The sequence below is a fragment of the Bos indicus genome, chromosome 17, assembly GCF_029378745.1.
Source record: "Bos indicus isolate NIAB-ARS_2022 breed Sahiwal x Tharparkar chromosome 17, NIAB-ARS_B.indTharparkar_mat_pri_1.0, whole genome shotgun sequence".
NCBI lineage: Eukaryota > Metazoa > Chordata > Mammalia > Artiodactyla > Bovidae > Bos > Bos indicus.
In genome coordinates this window covers 37,254,799-37,272,496 of record NC_091776.1, presented here as the reverse complement: position 1 = coordinate 37,272,496, position 17,698 = coordinate 37,254,799, and the positions used below count along the sequence as shown (strand labels likewise).

Here is a 17,698-nt window from a genome sequence, read left to right as displayed (position 1 = left end):
TCACAAATGTCAATATTTTAAACATTACACTGTTCAAAAGGGGGGCTTAGTATTTGTGTGGTTAATAGTGTAAGAATGTGGGGAAAAGGGGATTTAAGTCTATGTTTATGTTCCATTCTGATATTCATTCATTCCTTTAATACACAAGAAGGGATTCTAATGAAATAGACATCTTAAAAGGATAAATATCTTGCTTTACATATGAATATGAAGTGACAGAGCCACTTAGAATTGATATAATGAAGCTAAGTTGTCTTTCCTTGATTGGTCTCACTTTACCTGCCTTCTACCCCATCCCATCACTTTCAAAACAATGGGGACATAAACCAGTCTGTGTTTGAAGCACTGGGAGGAAAAATAAAACAAACATGGGTATTCACATTAAAACACTGACTGAACTCTCAAGGGTTAAAATGTAAGAGGTTTATTCTCTTTTATCAAGCAGTGTCTACAGACAAAGCAGCCACATGGTGTAAGCTACCAAAGAAGGGTGTATGAGACAGACTTAGGTTAAATCATTAGGTCACAGCCACTTTATGTGGTTCATGTTCACAAAGAAGAAAATTGCTAAAAAGGAAAGCAGGTAAGTAGAAACATAAGCTAACTTCTGTTGTCCATTAAATCTGCCTCCCATAATGTTTCCTTAAGCTAAGAATAAATCTACTGTTATCACATAGTTCAGGATGCTATATATACATAAGATAGTACACACTATAAAATTTCAGGTTTCTAAGCAGTTTTACACAATTAAGCTTGAGTAAAATTTGTATTTAAAAAAGACATTATTGGATTACCTTCAGGAAATGGAGGTCATTTCAACAGTACATTAGCATTTTTAGCAACAATAAAACAAAAATATAATAAGTAAAAAGATTCTCCAAACAACGTAAGCTTTTACTTTAAGCCTGGATAATAATCTGCTTATTTCAATAAACCAAGTTACTAGTTTTAATGCACTTCTACTGGCCTTTTATTTGCCCTGGAAAATGAAAGCAATGATTTTTACTTCTATGCAGTGTCTCAAATAAGAGGATTAGTTAGGTTTTGAACTTTGACACACAGTGAGAGAGTTGTTTAAGGATTACATAGGAGTTAAGCAGAAGTCATTTGGGAAAGTTATTAAGGAATGAGTCCTTTGATGGATTATATTTAAATAGCAAAGGCGATAGAGAAGTACATCTTTTCTCACCACTGTGGTGCTACCCCCTAATTCCCAATTTCTGTTACTAATTGTCCTAAACCGCTAATACTCATCAGTTCTCTAGTCAGTTTTTTTTCTCTCTGTTGTTAATTTCCCTAAATGTGGTTTACTCTAAGCAGACACAAATAATGCTTCTATTTTGGAAATAAAAGTTCCTGCTAATGCAACACTGGACTACATCATAAGAAACAAAAAAGTCTATTCCACTAATAAGAGATATTTGTAAGCAGTTGACATCCCAGACAAACTTGCATTAAAAATATAATGCACTCTCGTGATTGAAAGCAAAATGAGTCACGAATACACTGCAAACATATTACCATAATTATTTTCCTCCCTTCCTCCCCATTTTCCATAGCATGCTGCAGATTATACAGTGAGTGTCAAATAGAATTTGTCACCTGTGTACAGCCTAAGGACAGTTTATGTCTTCAAATGATATTTCATTGAGGGTTAGACAAATGACTGAAGGCTGGGTTTGGTGCAAAAGATGTTCAACTTTTCTCTTTAAATGACAAGAAATTTATAGTGATGAGAGTGGTCCGTATGCAGCTTTTAGCCTTCCTTTTCCTCTTGTGACATTCCTTTCAAGGCACGAAAGATTAGAAACAGTGGATGGGACAGAATATTTTGAATTAAGAATTTTAAGGTTCTACAACATCTTTTATTTCTGGTTTAAGCATACTAAAAGGACAGAAAAAAAAATAGACTAATAACCCTCAAGATGAAATGGTGTTTAGAATTCATTGGAAATTCCCTGCAGTTGAGTTATTTTTAATTATTTAAATTCCTATTCTATTGGAAAAAAACATAACAGTTGATTTGGTTCTTATAATTTAAATAGTTTCTCATTAAATACTGTGTTAACTATTTCTAATCAACCAATATTAATAATTGTGTATGTCTTTGTTTAAAAAAAAAAAAAACTATTTTATTTGGGCCATCCAAATAACTGATGTTTGGCTAGGATACAAACTTAGAAAGTTAAACTGTAAATTTAAATAATGGATTAGTGCAGTGTATTGGAAAACTCTTGATTTAATAATTATTTAACAGGGCTTCTAGGCTTCTCCAACCCAGATGACTGTGTTTCCCTTCTCAACTTCAGTGATCTCACAGTTTAATTTATTGAGTCGTCCATCAAGTATAAAGAGAGAGTCCTTGGAAGGAGTCATCAGGTATTGACCAAACAAGCCACTGTCCTGGATTTGTCTGTTCTTCAGGTTCCAAGGCCATTCTTCTGCCTTGAGTGGTTCCTTAAGGCTTTTTATCATCTTAACCTTCCCGGAGGCAAGCTCCACAAAGAGCACATCTGTCTGTGTGCTTGAACTACCATAAATGTTGTACTGATGGGCTTCCGTAAAGGATGGCTGAAAGGCCAGGTCAGATATGTGCAGATTAGTGTGAATATCAAAAGCCTCCTGTATTTCTCCTCTGATGGTGATGTACTGGACCCTCACAAGACCTTTCACGTCACTGATGGTGACAAGATAGTGTCCATCTGGAGAGACGTATGGAGTGCCCGTCACGTCACTGTTGAACCCAATGACTGAGTCGGTGACACCGTCCACCAAGAGCTGTGGGGGAGCTGCCCCAGTGCTGTCGGGTTTGCAGCCAATGAAGTAATATCCTCCCAAGTGTGTGTATGCTAGTGACTGCGGGATGCATTGATAGTCCTTCAAATTAATAGTCTTGATGTATGACATGGTTTCAAGATCAATCTTTTGTAGTGCAGCTTCATCTTTATGAAGAATAAATCCAAACCTGCAAAAATGAAAATCAAAGTTAGACAGGAAACTCCAAAGGGATGAAGGAAATGCACTATGGGCAGGTGAAAAGAGGACTCAGAGCCTGGGCACTAGTTATCAGGTTGTGCAGGAACTGGTGGCTGAATCTTGTTAGAGTCTGCTTTAAATCCCACTGCCCTCCTCCTTCCTTAGGTTGTCCTTTCATTAAAGCCAAACATTTATAACTCATGCTGTAGAAAGCAAAATAATTAAAAGCGATGTATCTAGTTAACTGGAGCAACACACTTTACTTTTATCATCAAGGGCCAAAAAGTAGACATATTTTGCATGTCTCAAAACCCACTGATATTGAATCAACTTAGTTAATGTCTAGGAAAATGAGAAAGAATAAAAACCTTGAGTATACATCTTTTCCACTCACTTCATTGACGTCTTATATTGCTTGTGATAACCAAATAAATTTGATACTCATCATTGTTTAGATAAGTATTCATATTTTTCTCATTTTAAGCTTTTTCCCCTTAATAGATGTAGATTTAGGGACTATAGAACTATTAGACTTCTATTTATTGCATTTTAGGATCACCTTAACTACCTTTACGATTTTAACATTTATTTTATTATGTTCTAAATCCAAGTTAAAGTTTCATCCTTGCCATGCTAATACTGTTATAATTATTAATGATACACCTGTGTTGTATTAATCATTTTATATTGAATAATGATGAACTTTGGATATTTATGGCATTTTTCTATTAAATTTAATTTAAAAATAAATATGTTTTAAAATATATTTTGGTGATCTCTTTGATTACTTCAATTATTTTTGTCCTGAATGCTAGCTATAGATGATCAGAAGTCCCTGTGAAATGGAGAAGTCAATTTTGTGGGGTTTTGCTTGTTTGGGGGTGAATATATATGGAAACCCTTATGTATAACATGGGTGACTTCCTAGCAAAAATAAGATAAAATGAGATAGAAACTACTTTACAAAGTTACACCCAAAATGCATAAAGCCCAACAGAATTGGAAGGGACTTTTATTTTTTTTAATAATATTGATTAAATCACTTTCTAATATTTCCAAAATTTCCTTAAAAATAAATATGAGAGAGGTATTCTTAACTGACTTTGCTCCTAAATGAAAAAAATAAGATTAAGATGACTTTACTATGAGTATAAAACAAAAGGCTTCTCATGTGGTTCAGTGGTAAAGCAGGAGATGCAGGTTCAATCCCTGAATCAGGAAGATCTCCTGGAGAAGGGAATGACAATTCCACTCTAGTATTCTTGCCTGAGAAATCCTGTGGACAGAGGAGCCTGGTAGGCTACAGTCCATGCGTTGCAAAAAGAGTTCAGTTCAGTTCAGTTCAGTCGCTCAGTCATGTCTGTCTCTGCAACCCCATGAACTGCAGCACACCAGGCCTCCCTGTCCATCACCAACTCCCAGAGTTAACCCAAACTCATGCCCATCAAGTTGGTGATGTCATCCAGCTATCTCATCCTCTGTTGTCCCCTTCCCCTCCTGCCCCCAATCCCTCCCAGCATCAGAATCTTTTCCAATGAGTCAACTCTTCGCATGAGGTGGCCAAAGTATTGGAGTTTCAGCTTCAGCATCAGTCCTTCCAAAGAACACCCAGGACTGATCTTTTTCAGAATGGACTGGTTGGATCTCCTTGCAGTCCAAGGGACTCTCAAGAGACTTCTCCAACACCACAGTTCAAAAGCATCAATTCTTCAGCGCTCAGCTTTCTTCACAGTCCAACTCTCACATCCATACATGACCACTGGAAAAACCATAGCCTTGACTAGACGGACCTTTGTTGGCAAAGTAACGTCTCTGCTTTTAAATATGCTGTCTAGGTTGGTCATAACCTTCCTTCCAAAGAGTAAGCGTCTTTTAATTTCATGGCTGCAGTCACCATCTGCAGTGATTTTGGAGCCCAAAAAAATAAAGTCTGATACTGTTTCCACTGTGTCCCCATCTATTTCCCATGAAGCAATGGGACCAGATGCCATGATCTTAGTTTTCTGAATGTTGAGCTTTAAGCCAACTTTTTCACTCTCCACTTTCACTTTCATCAAGAGGCTTTTGAGTTCCTCTTCACTTTCTGCCATAAGGGTGATCTGACACCACCCTTATGGCAAAAAGAGTTAGACACTACTTAGAGACAAAACAGTAACTACAATTAAAACAAAAAAACTCTAAAAATGGCCCATTTTATTCTTGTCACCTAGAAAATTTATTTTCCGTATACTATTTCTTAAAAAATTTATTTTTTGTAAATATCTACACACATAATATAGAAATATATGGATACATAATATAGAAATACATTCAGGATAATAGCACCTTAAAATTTCAATATAAGCATGTGACAAGCTCAAAATATGAATAAACACAGACCTTTAACATCATAGAATAAAACGAAATAAATGTTCTTAAAAAATCAGTCATAACGATGGAAGTTATGAAGTGCATAAGCACAAATATTTTACTAAAACAGACATAAGATTGTAACTGCTAGTATCGCTGATCCTGTTCATGAATGAGGCCAGTTGTCTTGCTGTTCACTGAACTCACTGTTCACTGAACCCATGGTAGGCAAGGGGCAAGCTAAGAGGCTAGAAGAAAATGCGAGGAGCCATAGGAGCTGCAGACTCCTTATTCTCGCCTCACTGGCGCAGCAGCCATAGCCACAGACACACTGTATTCTCTCCTCTGTTATTGACTCAAGGGATACAGCCATGATTGGCAGTAATGCCGCTGCTTTTTAGTTGGAACTCATATCACAAGTAGTCCACATCTTAGTAAGTACCTGGTAATGTGCATGTGCAGGGCTGTAAGTGATCCCAGCTGTTACATAATCATGATTTATAAAACGTGGGACAAAAGCAAGATGCCCTGGGGTGAGAAAGCCTGACCATGCCATCTTGGCTAATATGCTCTTTCCCTACATTGCTTCTATGTTACTACATTTCATAGAGTTAGGAAACTATGCAATAATTTTAGAAATATTTGAAGATTTGTGAGAGACTATTTGTTGCCTTTGGAGAGAGCATGACTTTTTCTACACAAAAGAAGAGCTACCATGTATAACTACTTTAAAAAGATTTCTTAAACATTTATTGAATGATTACTAAATAGAAAGCACTAGAAATATACTGGAGGTGAATATAACTCACCTTGCTTCCAAAGAGTCTAGAAATTTTAATGGATTAATGAAATTAAGTGATTAATGCTTAATTATAATATTCTGAAGTATTATTACTTGGTAACTATTACTTTTTCTATATATACTTGAAATGGAATAAAGTAATCATTTTGAAATAATATTTGTAGAATATTTCAGAATGACATGCACAATTTCTTATTAATTTCCTGGATCTTTATCTTGTCTTGTGTCAGTAATATTTGGGTCACTGTTCTTTCAGTAAACGAAGCTCATACCATACTAGTCGGGATACAATTTCAGTTTTGATTACAATGATATGAAGACACCTATATGATGTTAGCAATCACTTCCAAATGTTCCCATCAAAAAATGAATACCTGGTATAGGTTTTAAGTACTTTGTTGTTGTTCATCCAACTCTTTACAACCACACGGAGAGGCACATCAGTCTCCTCTGTCCCCCACTATCTCCAAGAGTTTGCTCAAACTCATGTCCTTTGAGCTTGTGGTGCTATCTAACCATCATATTGTCTATCACCCACTTCTCCTTTTGCCTTCAATCTTTCCCAGCATCAGGGTTTTTTCCAATGAGTTAGCTCTTCACCTCAGGTGACCTAAGTATTTGAGCTTCAGCTTCAGCATCAGTCCTTCGAATGAATATTCAGGGAATATTTATTTCATTTAGGATTGATTGGTTTGAACTCCTTGTAGTGCAAAGGACTCTCAAGAGTCTTCTCCAGAACCAGTTTGAAAGCAGAAATTCTTCTGTGCTCAGCCTTCTTTATGAACCAACTCTCGGATCTGTACATGACTACTCGAAAAACCATGGCTTTGAATATACGGAATTTGTGGGCAAAGTAGTGTCTCTGCTACCTGAATACTACCTGAATGCTAAAGAATTTAAAAACTCTCAAAATAAAAACCAAGTCCAATTATTTTTGTGTTATCAGCATCAAAAATACCATAAAATTTTAAATATAAATAATTTGGCTTACTTATACTTGTCTTAATAAATAATGGACTTGGGATATTGAAAAGAGGTGTGTTTCTATTCATTAACAGTGATAAAGGATATGTAAGTATGAAGATGTATACCTGTGTCTGGTATCTTTTATGAATTTGTTAATTATTATGGAAGATATTGTCTCTTTTCTGTTCTATATGATGCATGTGCTCAGAGGCAAAATCAGTAATTTTCACATTTAATAAAAGCCATAAACAATCAAGACTTGGCATTTCAGTTCTCTTAACTTTGTGTCTTCTGTTCCCTTTGGGCAATGTTATTTGACTGCTAAAGAAGAAGGAAGAGACAAGCTCTAACTACCTTGAACTAGTTTCACTCTGATACTGAAGGATGCACTCAAGTTTTCTGTGATACAATCCAGCCTCTTTTGGAGGTAATTAAAATTTTTAAAAATGGTTCAGTTAAAAATGCAAAAGCCCCTTGTAGGGTGATAAAATTACATTCCTTTTGGCATCCACGTTGTATGCTTCTTCAGGACTACAGATCTAGCTGCATAAGCAGATGCATTGAGAAAGCCTTCAATTTTTCACTACTGATTTATTGGGTAGGAAGTAGTGTCTCTAATTCAAAATTTCCCCCTAGTACAGATTGATATTCTGAAGTCTCCCACTGTTCATTAGTCTGTGATTATTATTTACAAGTCTCTTAACTGTCACGTCTACTTAATACCATAAAATTCTGCATAGTACTAGGCCTAATAGTTTGTCTAATATTTGTCAGAATGTCTATAGGAAGTTGCAGACTATGAGAAATGAGAGTTAAAACTTACTCTTGTGATCACTTTGTTTATTAGGGAAATATAGCAATTAGGAAAGTTGGACCTCTCAGCACGGCATTGTGTGGATTTGATGTCAGATTTGTTGAAGAGGGTGACAGTCTTTTCTTCTTTCCCAAATTATTTTGTTTTTCTGAGTGTTTAATCAATTTAGTTCATTATAAAGTTTATAGAAAGATTCAAGTTTAATTACTGCTTTTATGCTTTAAAGTGAGGTTTTGAGGTGATTCATGTTCAGAGAACTTGTTTTGGATGAAGTAAAGATTTTCAATATGGGCTGATTTAGTTTCATGACCAAGTTTTTCAACAGAATGGATATATGACCTTACATGAAGTCCTTGACTTCCACAAGTTTCAATTTCCTCATCAGCAGGAAGAGAATAAAAGTAACTTGTTTTGAGAATGAGAATAAATGTATGTTTATTACCAGGAAAATAGTACATTCTCAAGAAACAGAATTTGTCCATTTTTTATATCTTAAGTAATAAGAGTGTTAAGAGTCTCAGTAGGGGTCCCCAAAGGACAGGAGGAAATAAATCTCAAGGGGTAGATTTTTTTCCCTTATCTGTTGACGACACCTTGTTCCCCTAGCTTAAACTTTTCTCAAACCTTGAACTAACTGATGCGTTTTTCTTATGGAAATGTTCTTCTTAAGCTATGTTAATGAAACCATGTATTTGCTTTGAAAGTTGCCTTTCTTCAAATTGGTACCACCTAATATATTTTTCTTTTCTCAAACCTTGGGCTGACAATGGCTCAGTTCAGTTCAGTTCAATTCAGTCACTCAGTCATGTTGGACCCTTTGCTACCCCATGAACTGCAGCACGCCAGGCTTTCCTGTCCATCACCAACTCCCGGAGCTTACTCAAACTTATATCCTTCAAGTCAGTAATGCCATCCAACCATCTCATCCTCTGTCATCCCCTTCTCCTCCCGCCTTCAATCTTTCCCAGCATCAGACTCCTAATAAAAAAGACTCCTAATAAAGAGTCTTTTCAAATGAGTCAGTTCTTCCCATTAGGTGGCCAAGGTACTGGAATTTCAATTTCAGCATCAGTCCTTCCAATGAATATTCAGGACTGATCTCCTTTAGGATGGACTGGTTGGATCTCCCTGCAGTCCAAGGGACCCTCAAGAGTCTTCTTCAACACCACATTTCAAAAGCATCAATTCTTCGGTGTTTAGTTTTCTTTGTAGTCCAACTCTCACAGCCATACATGATTACTGGAAAAACCATAGCTTTGACTAGATGGACTTTTGTTGGCAAAGTAGTGTCTCTGCTTTTTAATATGCTGTCTAGGTTGGCCATAGCTTTTCTTTCAAGGAGCAAACATCTTTTAATTTCATGGCTGCAGTCACCATCTGCAGTAATTTTGGAGCCCAAAACAATAAAGTCTGCCACTGTTTCCATTATTTCCCCATCTATTTGCCATGAAGTGATGGGACCAGATGCCATGATCTTAGTTTTCTGAATGTTGAGTTTTAAGCCAACTTTTTCACTCTCCTCTTTCACACTCATCAAGAGACTCTAAAAGATAATGGCTCAACAAACCAGTATTCATGTCAATTATCTTATGGCCTGGGATGACACACCTGGTGCCATTTTATCTCATAAATGCACATTGTGGGAGAGGGGCCTGGTGAAACTCCCTTAGCCTGGAGGTGTCTCTCTTATCTGATTATCAGCTCTCACTACCAGACATAAAATGCCTTGCTAAAAACTTACAAGCAGGCATTCTTTCTGTCCCCTTTTGAGGTCTGTGTCAAAAGCTTTCTGTACCTCTATTATACTTTAATAAAACTTGGCTACACAAAAACTCTGAGTAGTCAAGACTCGTCTCTGTCCCGAGATCGAAATCCTCTCTTCTTGAACTCACAAATCCTGGTGTAGCACACAGCTTGCAACTGCAACCTTTCAGTAGCATAATTTTCCCTTTGACATCAAATATAATCTTTCTTATGGCATAATAGATTTCAGAATAGATTTTCCATAGATGGAAAAATAAGAACAAATGTCAGTTTTTTCTATGTAACCAGTATTCCCACAATGTTAAAAATAAGCATGCACTGTTACCCAAATTCGGAGAAGGCAATGGCACCCCACTCCATCCAGTACTCTTGCCTGGAAAATCCCATAGATGGAGGAGCCTGGTAGGTGGCAGTCCATGGGGTTGCACAGATTCGGACACTACTGAGCAACTTCCCTTTCACTTTTCACTTTCATGCATTGGAGAAGGAAATGGCAACCCACTCCAGTGTTCTTGCCTGGAGATCCCAGGGACAGGGAAGCCTGGTATCTGTCTGCTGCTGTCTATGGGGTCACACAGAGTCGGACACGACTGAATTGACTTAGTAGCAGCAGCAGTTACCCAAATATGATGAGATTTCTCCATTTGTGAATTCAACAGAGATCATTTTAATAATAGAAATTCACATTTTTCTTCTTGCCCTCACTTGTATCAACAGGATTCATGCCCAGTCCACACCTCACCCAATCACCAAATAGTCCACTTGATCGGGAACAAGGGCAGCCTACCTCACACCACCATCTTTTAGAGTTGTTGTTTCAGTTCTTAGGGAGGGGGTGAAACAGATGGCCATGGAATACTGGTGACTTTGAACTCTGCACAGATGAAGGGGTTTGAAATTGATACCTCAAGGACTTTCACTAAAAACACCAGAAAATTTTGTGGCTGACTTTAGGACCTGGTCTTTAAGAAGATGGAGAGTTTATGTCATGACAATTCAGGAGCCTTGCAGAGGAAGTGATTTGGCAGAGAGAGGAAAAGAATAGATACTTAGAGAGAAACATGATTGAAACATCATGAACCCTAATAAAGAGCAGCTGAACAAAGACCTCCAGATCCCACAAGACCAGGATATAGGTCTTGCATTTGTATAATGAATGATTTTCCCACATCTTTCACTAGACAGTCCCCAAATGAGTCTGATCACATAGAATCTCACAAAGCTGTTTTTAAGTCACTCACTCTACAGCATCTGCAATGTTATTCTGCTCCTGTTCTGCTTTCAAATCCATCACCTCAGATGCTACTGAAGGAATCTCATAATTGCAGCTAATGACTTGTATTAATTTGCCATATGGTCAGTCCCAAGAGCAACGATATTCCAAAACTTAGAGTAAAAGTTACTCCAAAGATTTGCAGAAAAACAATTATTTTATCTCCTGAGTTTTCATTTAGGGTTGCCTCTTACCAGAGTCCATGCATATTCCCACCTGGACAGTTCTGTTTAAAGCTGACTTCTAATATTAAAGCTGACTTCTGGTCACTAAGAACCAGTCCCCATCTTAGAAGCTGGGGAAGTGTTTCTTTATTAAAAAAAAAAAAAATATATATATATATATATATATATATATATATTGGAGTATAGTTGATTTCCAATGTTGTGCTAGTTTCTACTGTACAGCAAAATGAATCAATTATACATATAGCCACTTTTTTTAAGAGTTGTTTCTCCCATATAGGCCATTACAGAGTTTTGAGTAGATGTCTCTGTGCTATACAGCAGGTTCTTATGAGTTATTCACTTTATATATAGTAGTATGTATATGTCAGTCCCAATCTCTACATTTGTCCCTCCACTTTTCTTCCCTGGTAACCATTAGTTTGCATTTTACATCTGTCTCTGTTTGTTTTGTAAATAACTTCACTTGTACACCTTTATTTATTTTATATTCCACATATAAGCAATGTCATATCATATGTATCTTTATGTGTCCAACTTAGTTCATTCAGTAGGGTAATCTTTAGGCCCAAAAGTTTGTTCTTTTTACGACTAATAGCCAAAGAATTGATGCTTTTGAACTGTGGTGTTGGAGAAGACTCTTGAGAGTCCCTTGGACTGCTAGGAGATCCAACCAGTCCATTCTAAAGGAGATCAGCCCTGGGTGTTCTTTGGAAGGAATGATGCTAAAGCTGAAACTCCAGTACTTTGGCCACCTCATGCGAAGAGTTGACTCACTGGAAAAGACTCTGATGCTGGGAGGGATTGGGGGCAGGAGGAGAAGGGGATGACAGAGGATGAGATGGCTGGATGGCATCACTGACTTGATGGACGTGAGTCTGAGTGAACTCTGGGAGTTGGTGATGGACAGGGAGGCCTGGCGTGCTGCAATTCATGGGGTTGCAAAGAATCAGACAGGACTGAGCGAATGAACTGAATATTCTATTGTATATATTATAGCACATCTTCTTTACCCACTCGTTTGTTGATGGACAGGGATTCCCTGGTGACTCAGATGGTAAGGAATCTGCCTGCAATGCAGGAGACCCAAGTTCGATCCCTGGGTCAGGAAGACCCCTTGGAGAAGGAAATGGCAACCCACTCCAGTATTCTTGCCTGGAAAATCCCATGGATGGAGGAGCCTGGCAGGCTACAGTCCATGGGGTCACAAAGAGTTGGACATGGCTAGGCGACTTCACTTTCATTTTTGTTGATGGATATTTAGGTTACTTCCATATCATGGCTATCGTAAATAGTGCTGCAATGGCTTTGGTGTGCATGTATTAATATCTTTTTGAACCATGATTTTTTTTCTGTTCCCACAGATTTCGCAGTCTTTCTGATTCACCCTCTCCTTTGCTATATGATCTCCTTCCTCAAACCCTGTCATCTGCACCTCTACATATTTTAGAACAATCTTTTTCTGTATATCAATGGATGCAAATGGGGAGCAGTAAGTGGAGACTGAGTGTACTTGAGGTTTTATTTAGCCAGATACTACACCTTATTCATTAAAAAAAATGCTGCAATCCACATATAAATAAAAGCATTTCCCCAAACTTTTCTGATGTCTCAATTTTAGAAACTATATTGTTTGAATTGTATGGAAAACATATGCTCAAGTAAATAATTAGTACTTCGTAAAATGCAGGATTAGTAGTATCTTGTTTTTCTAATTGGATGATACGTATCTCGCTTTTCCAACTGGAAGGTAAGAAATGTTTAACAGATAAGGAACTAAAAGTCCCTCTCCTTGTAATGGGCTTCCCCTGTGGCTCAGTTGGTAAAGAATTTGCCTGCAATGTGGGAGACCCAGGTTCAATCCCTGGGTCAGGAATGGAGAAGGGAATGGCAACCCACTTCATATTCTTGTCTGGAGAATCTGATGGATAGAGGAGCCTGGAGGGCTAGAGTCCACAGAGTCACAAAGAGTCCGACATGACTAAGTGACTAACATACACACTCCTTATAATTAATATATAGCCCCACATACACAATGTGCTGTTGAAATAGCATCCTCCATTGCGTTACAGTTAGCACAGAGTTTTCATGGACACACACCATAAATCTGACATGAGCCATCATTCACTAGTTTATGAATTCTTTTATATTTACTTGTTTTCTATTATCCCAGACTGACCCTTGTAAGAAGAGATTGAATGTTGTTGCTACTCAAGTACCAGAGGATTTAGTTTTTATCTGAACTTCACATAAATAGCTCAATAAACTATACCTGTTCATAAACAGTGGTCGTATTCGCATTGGGAAGAGGGGAAGCATAGAGAAATAGAATTGACACATTTAGTAGAGATTTATAACAAGAGCAAGGACAGTCTCCGAATTATCCTAAAGCTTAGAAGTGTTTGACAAATGATAATACTTTGATGTTTTCTGTTTTCAACACACAGGTTGAAAAGCTGTAAAATGAACACGAGGATGCCCTCCTGCCTGACTTTTATAAGCATATTTTAGAAATTCTGTGTTAAATATTTTAAGTACATCACTTCTCCCTTTCTTTCATTTTTTTTTCTTAAAAAGAAGTAAAATGTATATATGAATATGAAATCTAATATTGTCTTTCCTTCTCTCATATCTTATTTTTCTGTGGTGATGAGAATTTGATTCTTCTAGAAAAAACTGACATGTAAATATATAACTTAATTTCGCTATATTGAGAATGTCTAATTTCTTGACAGAATTAACACAGTATCTGAAGGTCCATAACTTCTAGTGAGTAACCATGGCATACAAAAAAAAAAAAAAATCAGATTCTGGCTAAATGTTGAATCTAGTCGAATATAAAACATACACAGGCTGTGAATCTATGGTCTCTAAACCAGCCTAAAAGCATACCTTATATCCAGCAAATAAAAAGTAGACCAAAGAAATCCTTCACTTTGAAAAAAAAAATAAAAGAATTCTGTGCACACCACATGCACTATAGACCAGAGTTCGAATATCTAAATTATCCACCATATTTTGAAGAGCTTAAGAGCTTAGAGGGAAACATGACAACTATGGCCTAATATGGCATTTTTAAAGACTGGTTGCTCTCCCCAATTTGATTTTGGAAAACAACAAGAAAATCTGAAAAGAGCAACCTCTCTGACTTTACCTGTTCTTCTGATTAGAATGTGTTTCATGCAAAACTTAGTAAATGGATCAGAGGTGATATACCAGAAGTGGAGTTAGTAATTAGCAGAGTGAGAAATAATTTCTAAGCATAGAGTGGATACTAGAATAAGTAGATAAAACAAAGGCAAAAAACAAATTAAAATCTTTCTAGTCAATTAAAAATATTACCAAAATGTCTACTGTATACCTGTAAAACAGAAAAGGAAGTGAAAAAAAAAATTCCATGAGGAACCATGTTTGGCATGGTTTGGGATCTGGAGACTATGTGATCACATCCAGTAATTATTCACAACCTACCATATGTAGCACACTTTATAAAACCTTAGGAAGAAAAAGGAGAGGGAATAAATGGTTTCTCTCTTTAAGGTAATTATCCTTAAGGTCAAGCAGTGGGATGCTTTTAATTGTGTGCCTTGACTTGCAAAGTGTATTTAGGGAAATACTTCAGAGAAAATATGGGTGTAGCTACATCCCTGTAACAGTTATTAGCTTGTATTTTTGTTATGCTCACCTTTCACTTGAAGAGAAAACGTATATCAGTCTGCATCCCCAAAGGAAAAGAACTCTAATTAGAATAAATCAAAGAGGTTTACAAAACAATGTAAATTGACTACATGGGTTAGTGCAGTAGTGTGTGGAGAGCAACAGTAAAGTTATTGTCACTGCTGTGTCCTGGAAGGAAGGAGCTATCTCGAGAGGTATGTTTTGTGAGGAGCTGGGACTTTCCATCTTAAGAAACAGCTGTTCTTCAAGAAATCAGCAGACAAGGTGCTAAGGGCATGGTGTATGGGGAGACATAATACGCTCTTGTCCTATCTTTTGAGTGCAACCTCCAGGCCAGCTTCTTACTGGCCAGAAAAATCAGCCAGTCACATTACCCAGACCCCTGGGACACAGAAAGGAGGAGAAAGGTAGAGTTTTTACAAAACAGCAGCACAGATTATCTTGGCCAAAGAGGCTGAAAAAAACCCATTTAGTGAATGAAAGAACTGATTGTAACATACATAAATCTCTAATTGAGATCATTTGATAATTGATATGAAACAAACATGTACATTTGCAAGTTGCGAAAAGGAAAATTCTTGACTTTTTTGCCTGAAATGAATGCTTCTTTGCATAGCATTTTCTTCTGGTAAAGGTGTGGAAAATGCCTCTAAATTTTAGTTACTACTAAAATATTTTTAATAACTGCCATGTACTGAATATGTGTGTCCTATACACTCATTCCCTCCAAATTCACATATTGAAGCTCTAATTTTTCATGTGATGGCATTTGGAGAAGGGAATTTTGGAAAGAATTATATCATAAGGGTGGAGCACAGATGAATGAGACAGTGCCCTTATGAGAGACATAAGAGGGATGATCTCCCTCTTTCTCTCTGCTGTATGAGGATGCAGCAAGATGATAGTGGTCTGCAAACCAGGAAGAACCCAACAAAGCTGATACATGGCCTCTGACTTTCCAGCCTCAGAATGGTAACAAATACATTTCTGTTGTTAAAGCTATCCAGGTTCTGGTATTTTCTTAAAGCACTTTAACTGACTAAGACAGACATTGGTACCAGAAGTCGGGATGCTATTATAAAAGTGTGACAGCAACTTTAAAGCTAAGTCATGGCTAGAGGCTGGGGGAGTTTTTAATTCATGTGAGAAAAAAATCAATATTGCTATGAAGGGGTTGTTAAACGTAACTCTCATGAAAGCCCAGGAATAAAAAAAGGAGAGAAAATCTCTGTCTTCTTAGAGAATACAACAGAAACCATGAAAGAATGTGGAAATATGGACGGTAGAGGTCATTCTGATGAGGTCTCAGATGGTAGTGAGGAAATATCACTGAAAACTGGGGAGAACCATCCAAAGCCCTAGGGGTACAATTCCTCACTTTGCAGAGCTGCAGAGGCAGAACGGCCATTCCAGTAGGTTTAGAAGGCACAACACCAAGCTAAAGAGTATATCTTGAGACCAAAATTTCATGGAGTTTGCCATGCTGTGTATCAGATTTGCATGGGACTCATCACTATTTTCTTTTCTCTTATTCCTCCCTTTTGGAATGGAGCATGCATTCTACGCCTGCTCCACCACTGTATTCTGTGTTCACCCTCAAAATTCACATGTTGAAGCCCTAATTCCCAATGTGCTTCTATTGGATGTCAAGACTTTAGGAAGAAAATAAGTCATGGGACTAGTGCCATTATAAGAAGAGACATGAAAGTTTCTCTCTCTCCCTGCCATGGGAGGACACTGCAGGAAGATGCTGGTCTGCAAACAAGGGCGAAGCCGAGCATGCTGACACCCTGGTCTTTGACTTTCCAGCCTCTTAAGAATGAGGAATAAACTTTTTAAGCCACTTGGTCCATAGTATTTTGTGAAACTAATGGAACTAAGATAGAAATCATGGAGTAAAAGTTATACACATATGATTAATGTTAGTAGTAGTATAATTATTTTCCCATCACTTTTTACGTTTACTCATGAGACTAAAGCCTCATGAGTAACTATTTTTTAACAGACTAAGGAGTTATAACATAAATTCTGAAATGTATTTGGATTTAGTATTTAAACACTGTATTATCGCGTGTGTGTGTTCTTGGGTATGCCAGGGTAAGGTAAAGGAAAGAGCTTTGTTCTGTTTTCTTTGGATCTTGCGTTTTATTTATATTAACAATCATAGGCTAGGTATCTCATGTTGTGTCTTAATTTTTCTCTTTCAACACTATATTTTGCAGATATGTTCCAGTAGCACTGTGTAGTATTTATATTTATTCTACTGCTTTAAAGTTGTTCGCAGGCATCTGCCTTATGAGTCACCATATTTCACTTATTCTATACCATGGTGTGTGTACTTACGTGGCTTCATTCAACTGCTGGGTTGGTTGGTGGCTGAGCACAGTAAGGAAGCCTGGGGTGGCTGGGTCTCCCTCTTTCAGTGTGGTTTTCTATCCTCGAGGATGCTACACAAGACTTTCTCCCAAGATGACTGTGGCATTCTAACAGGGGAATCTCGAAATAGTCAAGTCTCTGCTTGCCTCATGTTTGCTTTCGTCCCTTGATATTAAGGGTCAAGCCTAGGGTCAACGTGGAAAGGGGCCATCCAAAAGTATTGATGCTAGGAGATTATTCACTGAGACCTTTATTATAACTGTCCATTATATAAGGTAATATTTTGAATACTGGTGTACTGAATACTCCATCATTACCCACTAATTCAGAATGCTGTTTGTTGATCACATGCCTTTAGTCTATATCTGAATGTTCCATTTATTTCATCAGCCTTTCTCCTCAAGCATAAGTTTTGCACTATTTTATTTATAGAGCCTATAAATATGTATAAATATGCAGGAAAATGAATCTTTCACATTTTTTTCCTCAGAATTTATTGGCTATTTTCTATGCAT

The 17,698-nt window shown here is 37.2% G+C and overlaps 1 protein-coding gene across 4 annotated transcripts in view; it reads right to left on the bottom strand.

The window, feature by feature from the left end:
- Nucleotides 1–408: 408 nt before the first annotated feature.
- Nucleotides 409–17,698, bottom strand: part of FSTL5 (follistatin like 5) — a 935,726-nt gene continuing 918,436 nt past the window's right edge. For all 4 annotated transcript variants that reach the window (XM_070769158.1, XM_070769157.1, XM_070769159.1 and 1 more), the window contains one exon: nt 409–2,965. In XM_070769158.1, coding sequence (XP_070625259.1) covers nt 2,263–2,965 — 703 coding nt within the window. In that variant the 3' untranslated portion in view covers nt 409–2,262. The remainder of the gene's footprint in view (nt 2,966–17,698) is intronic.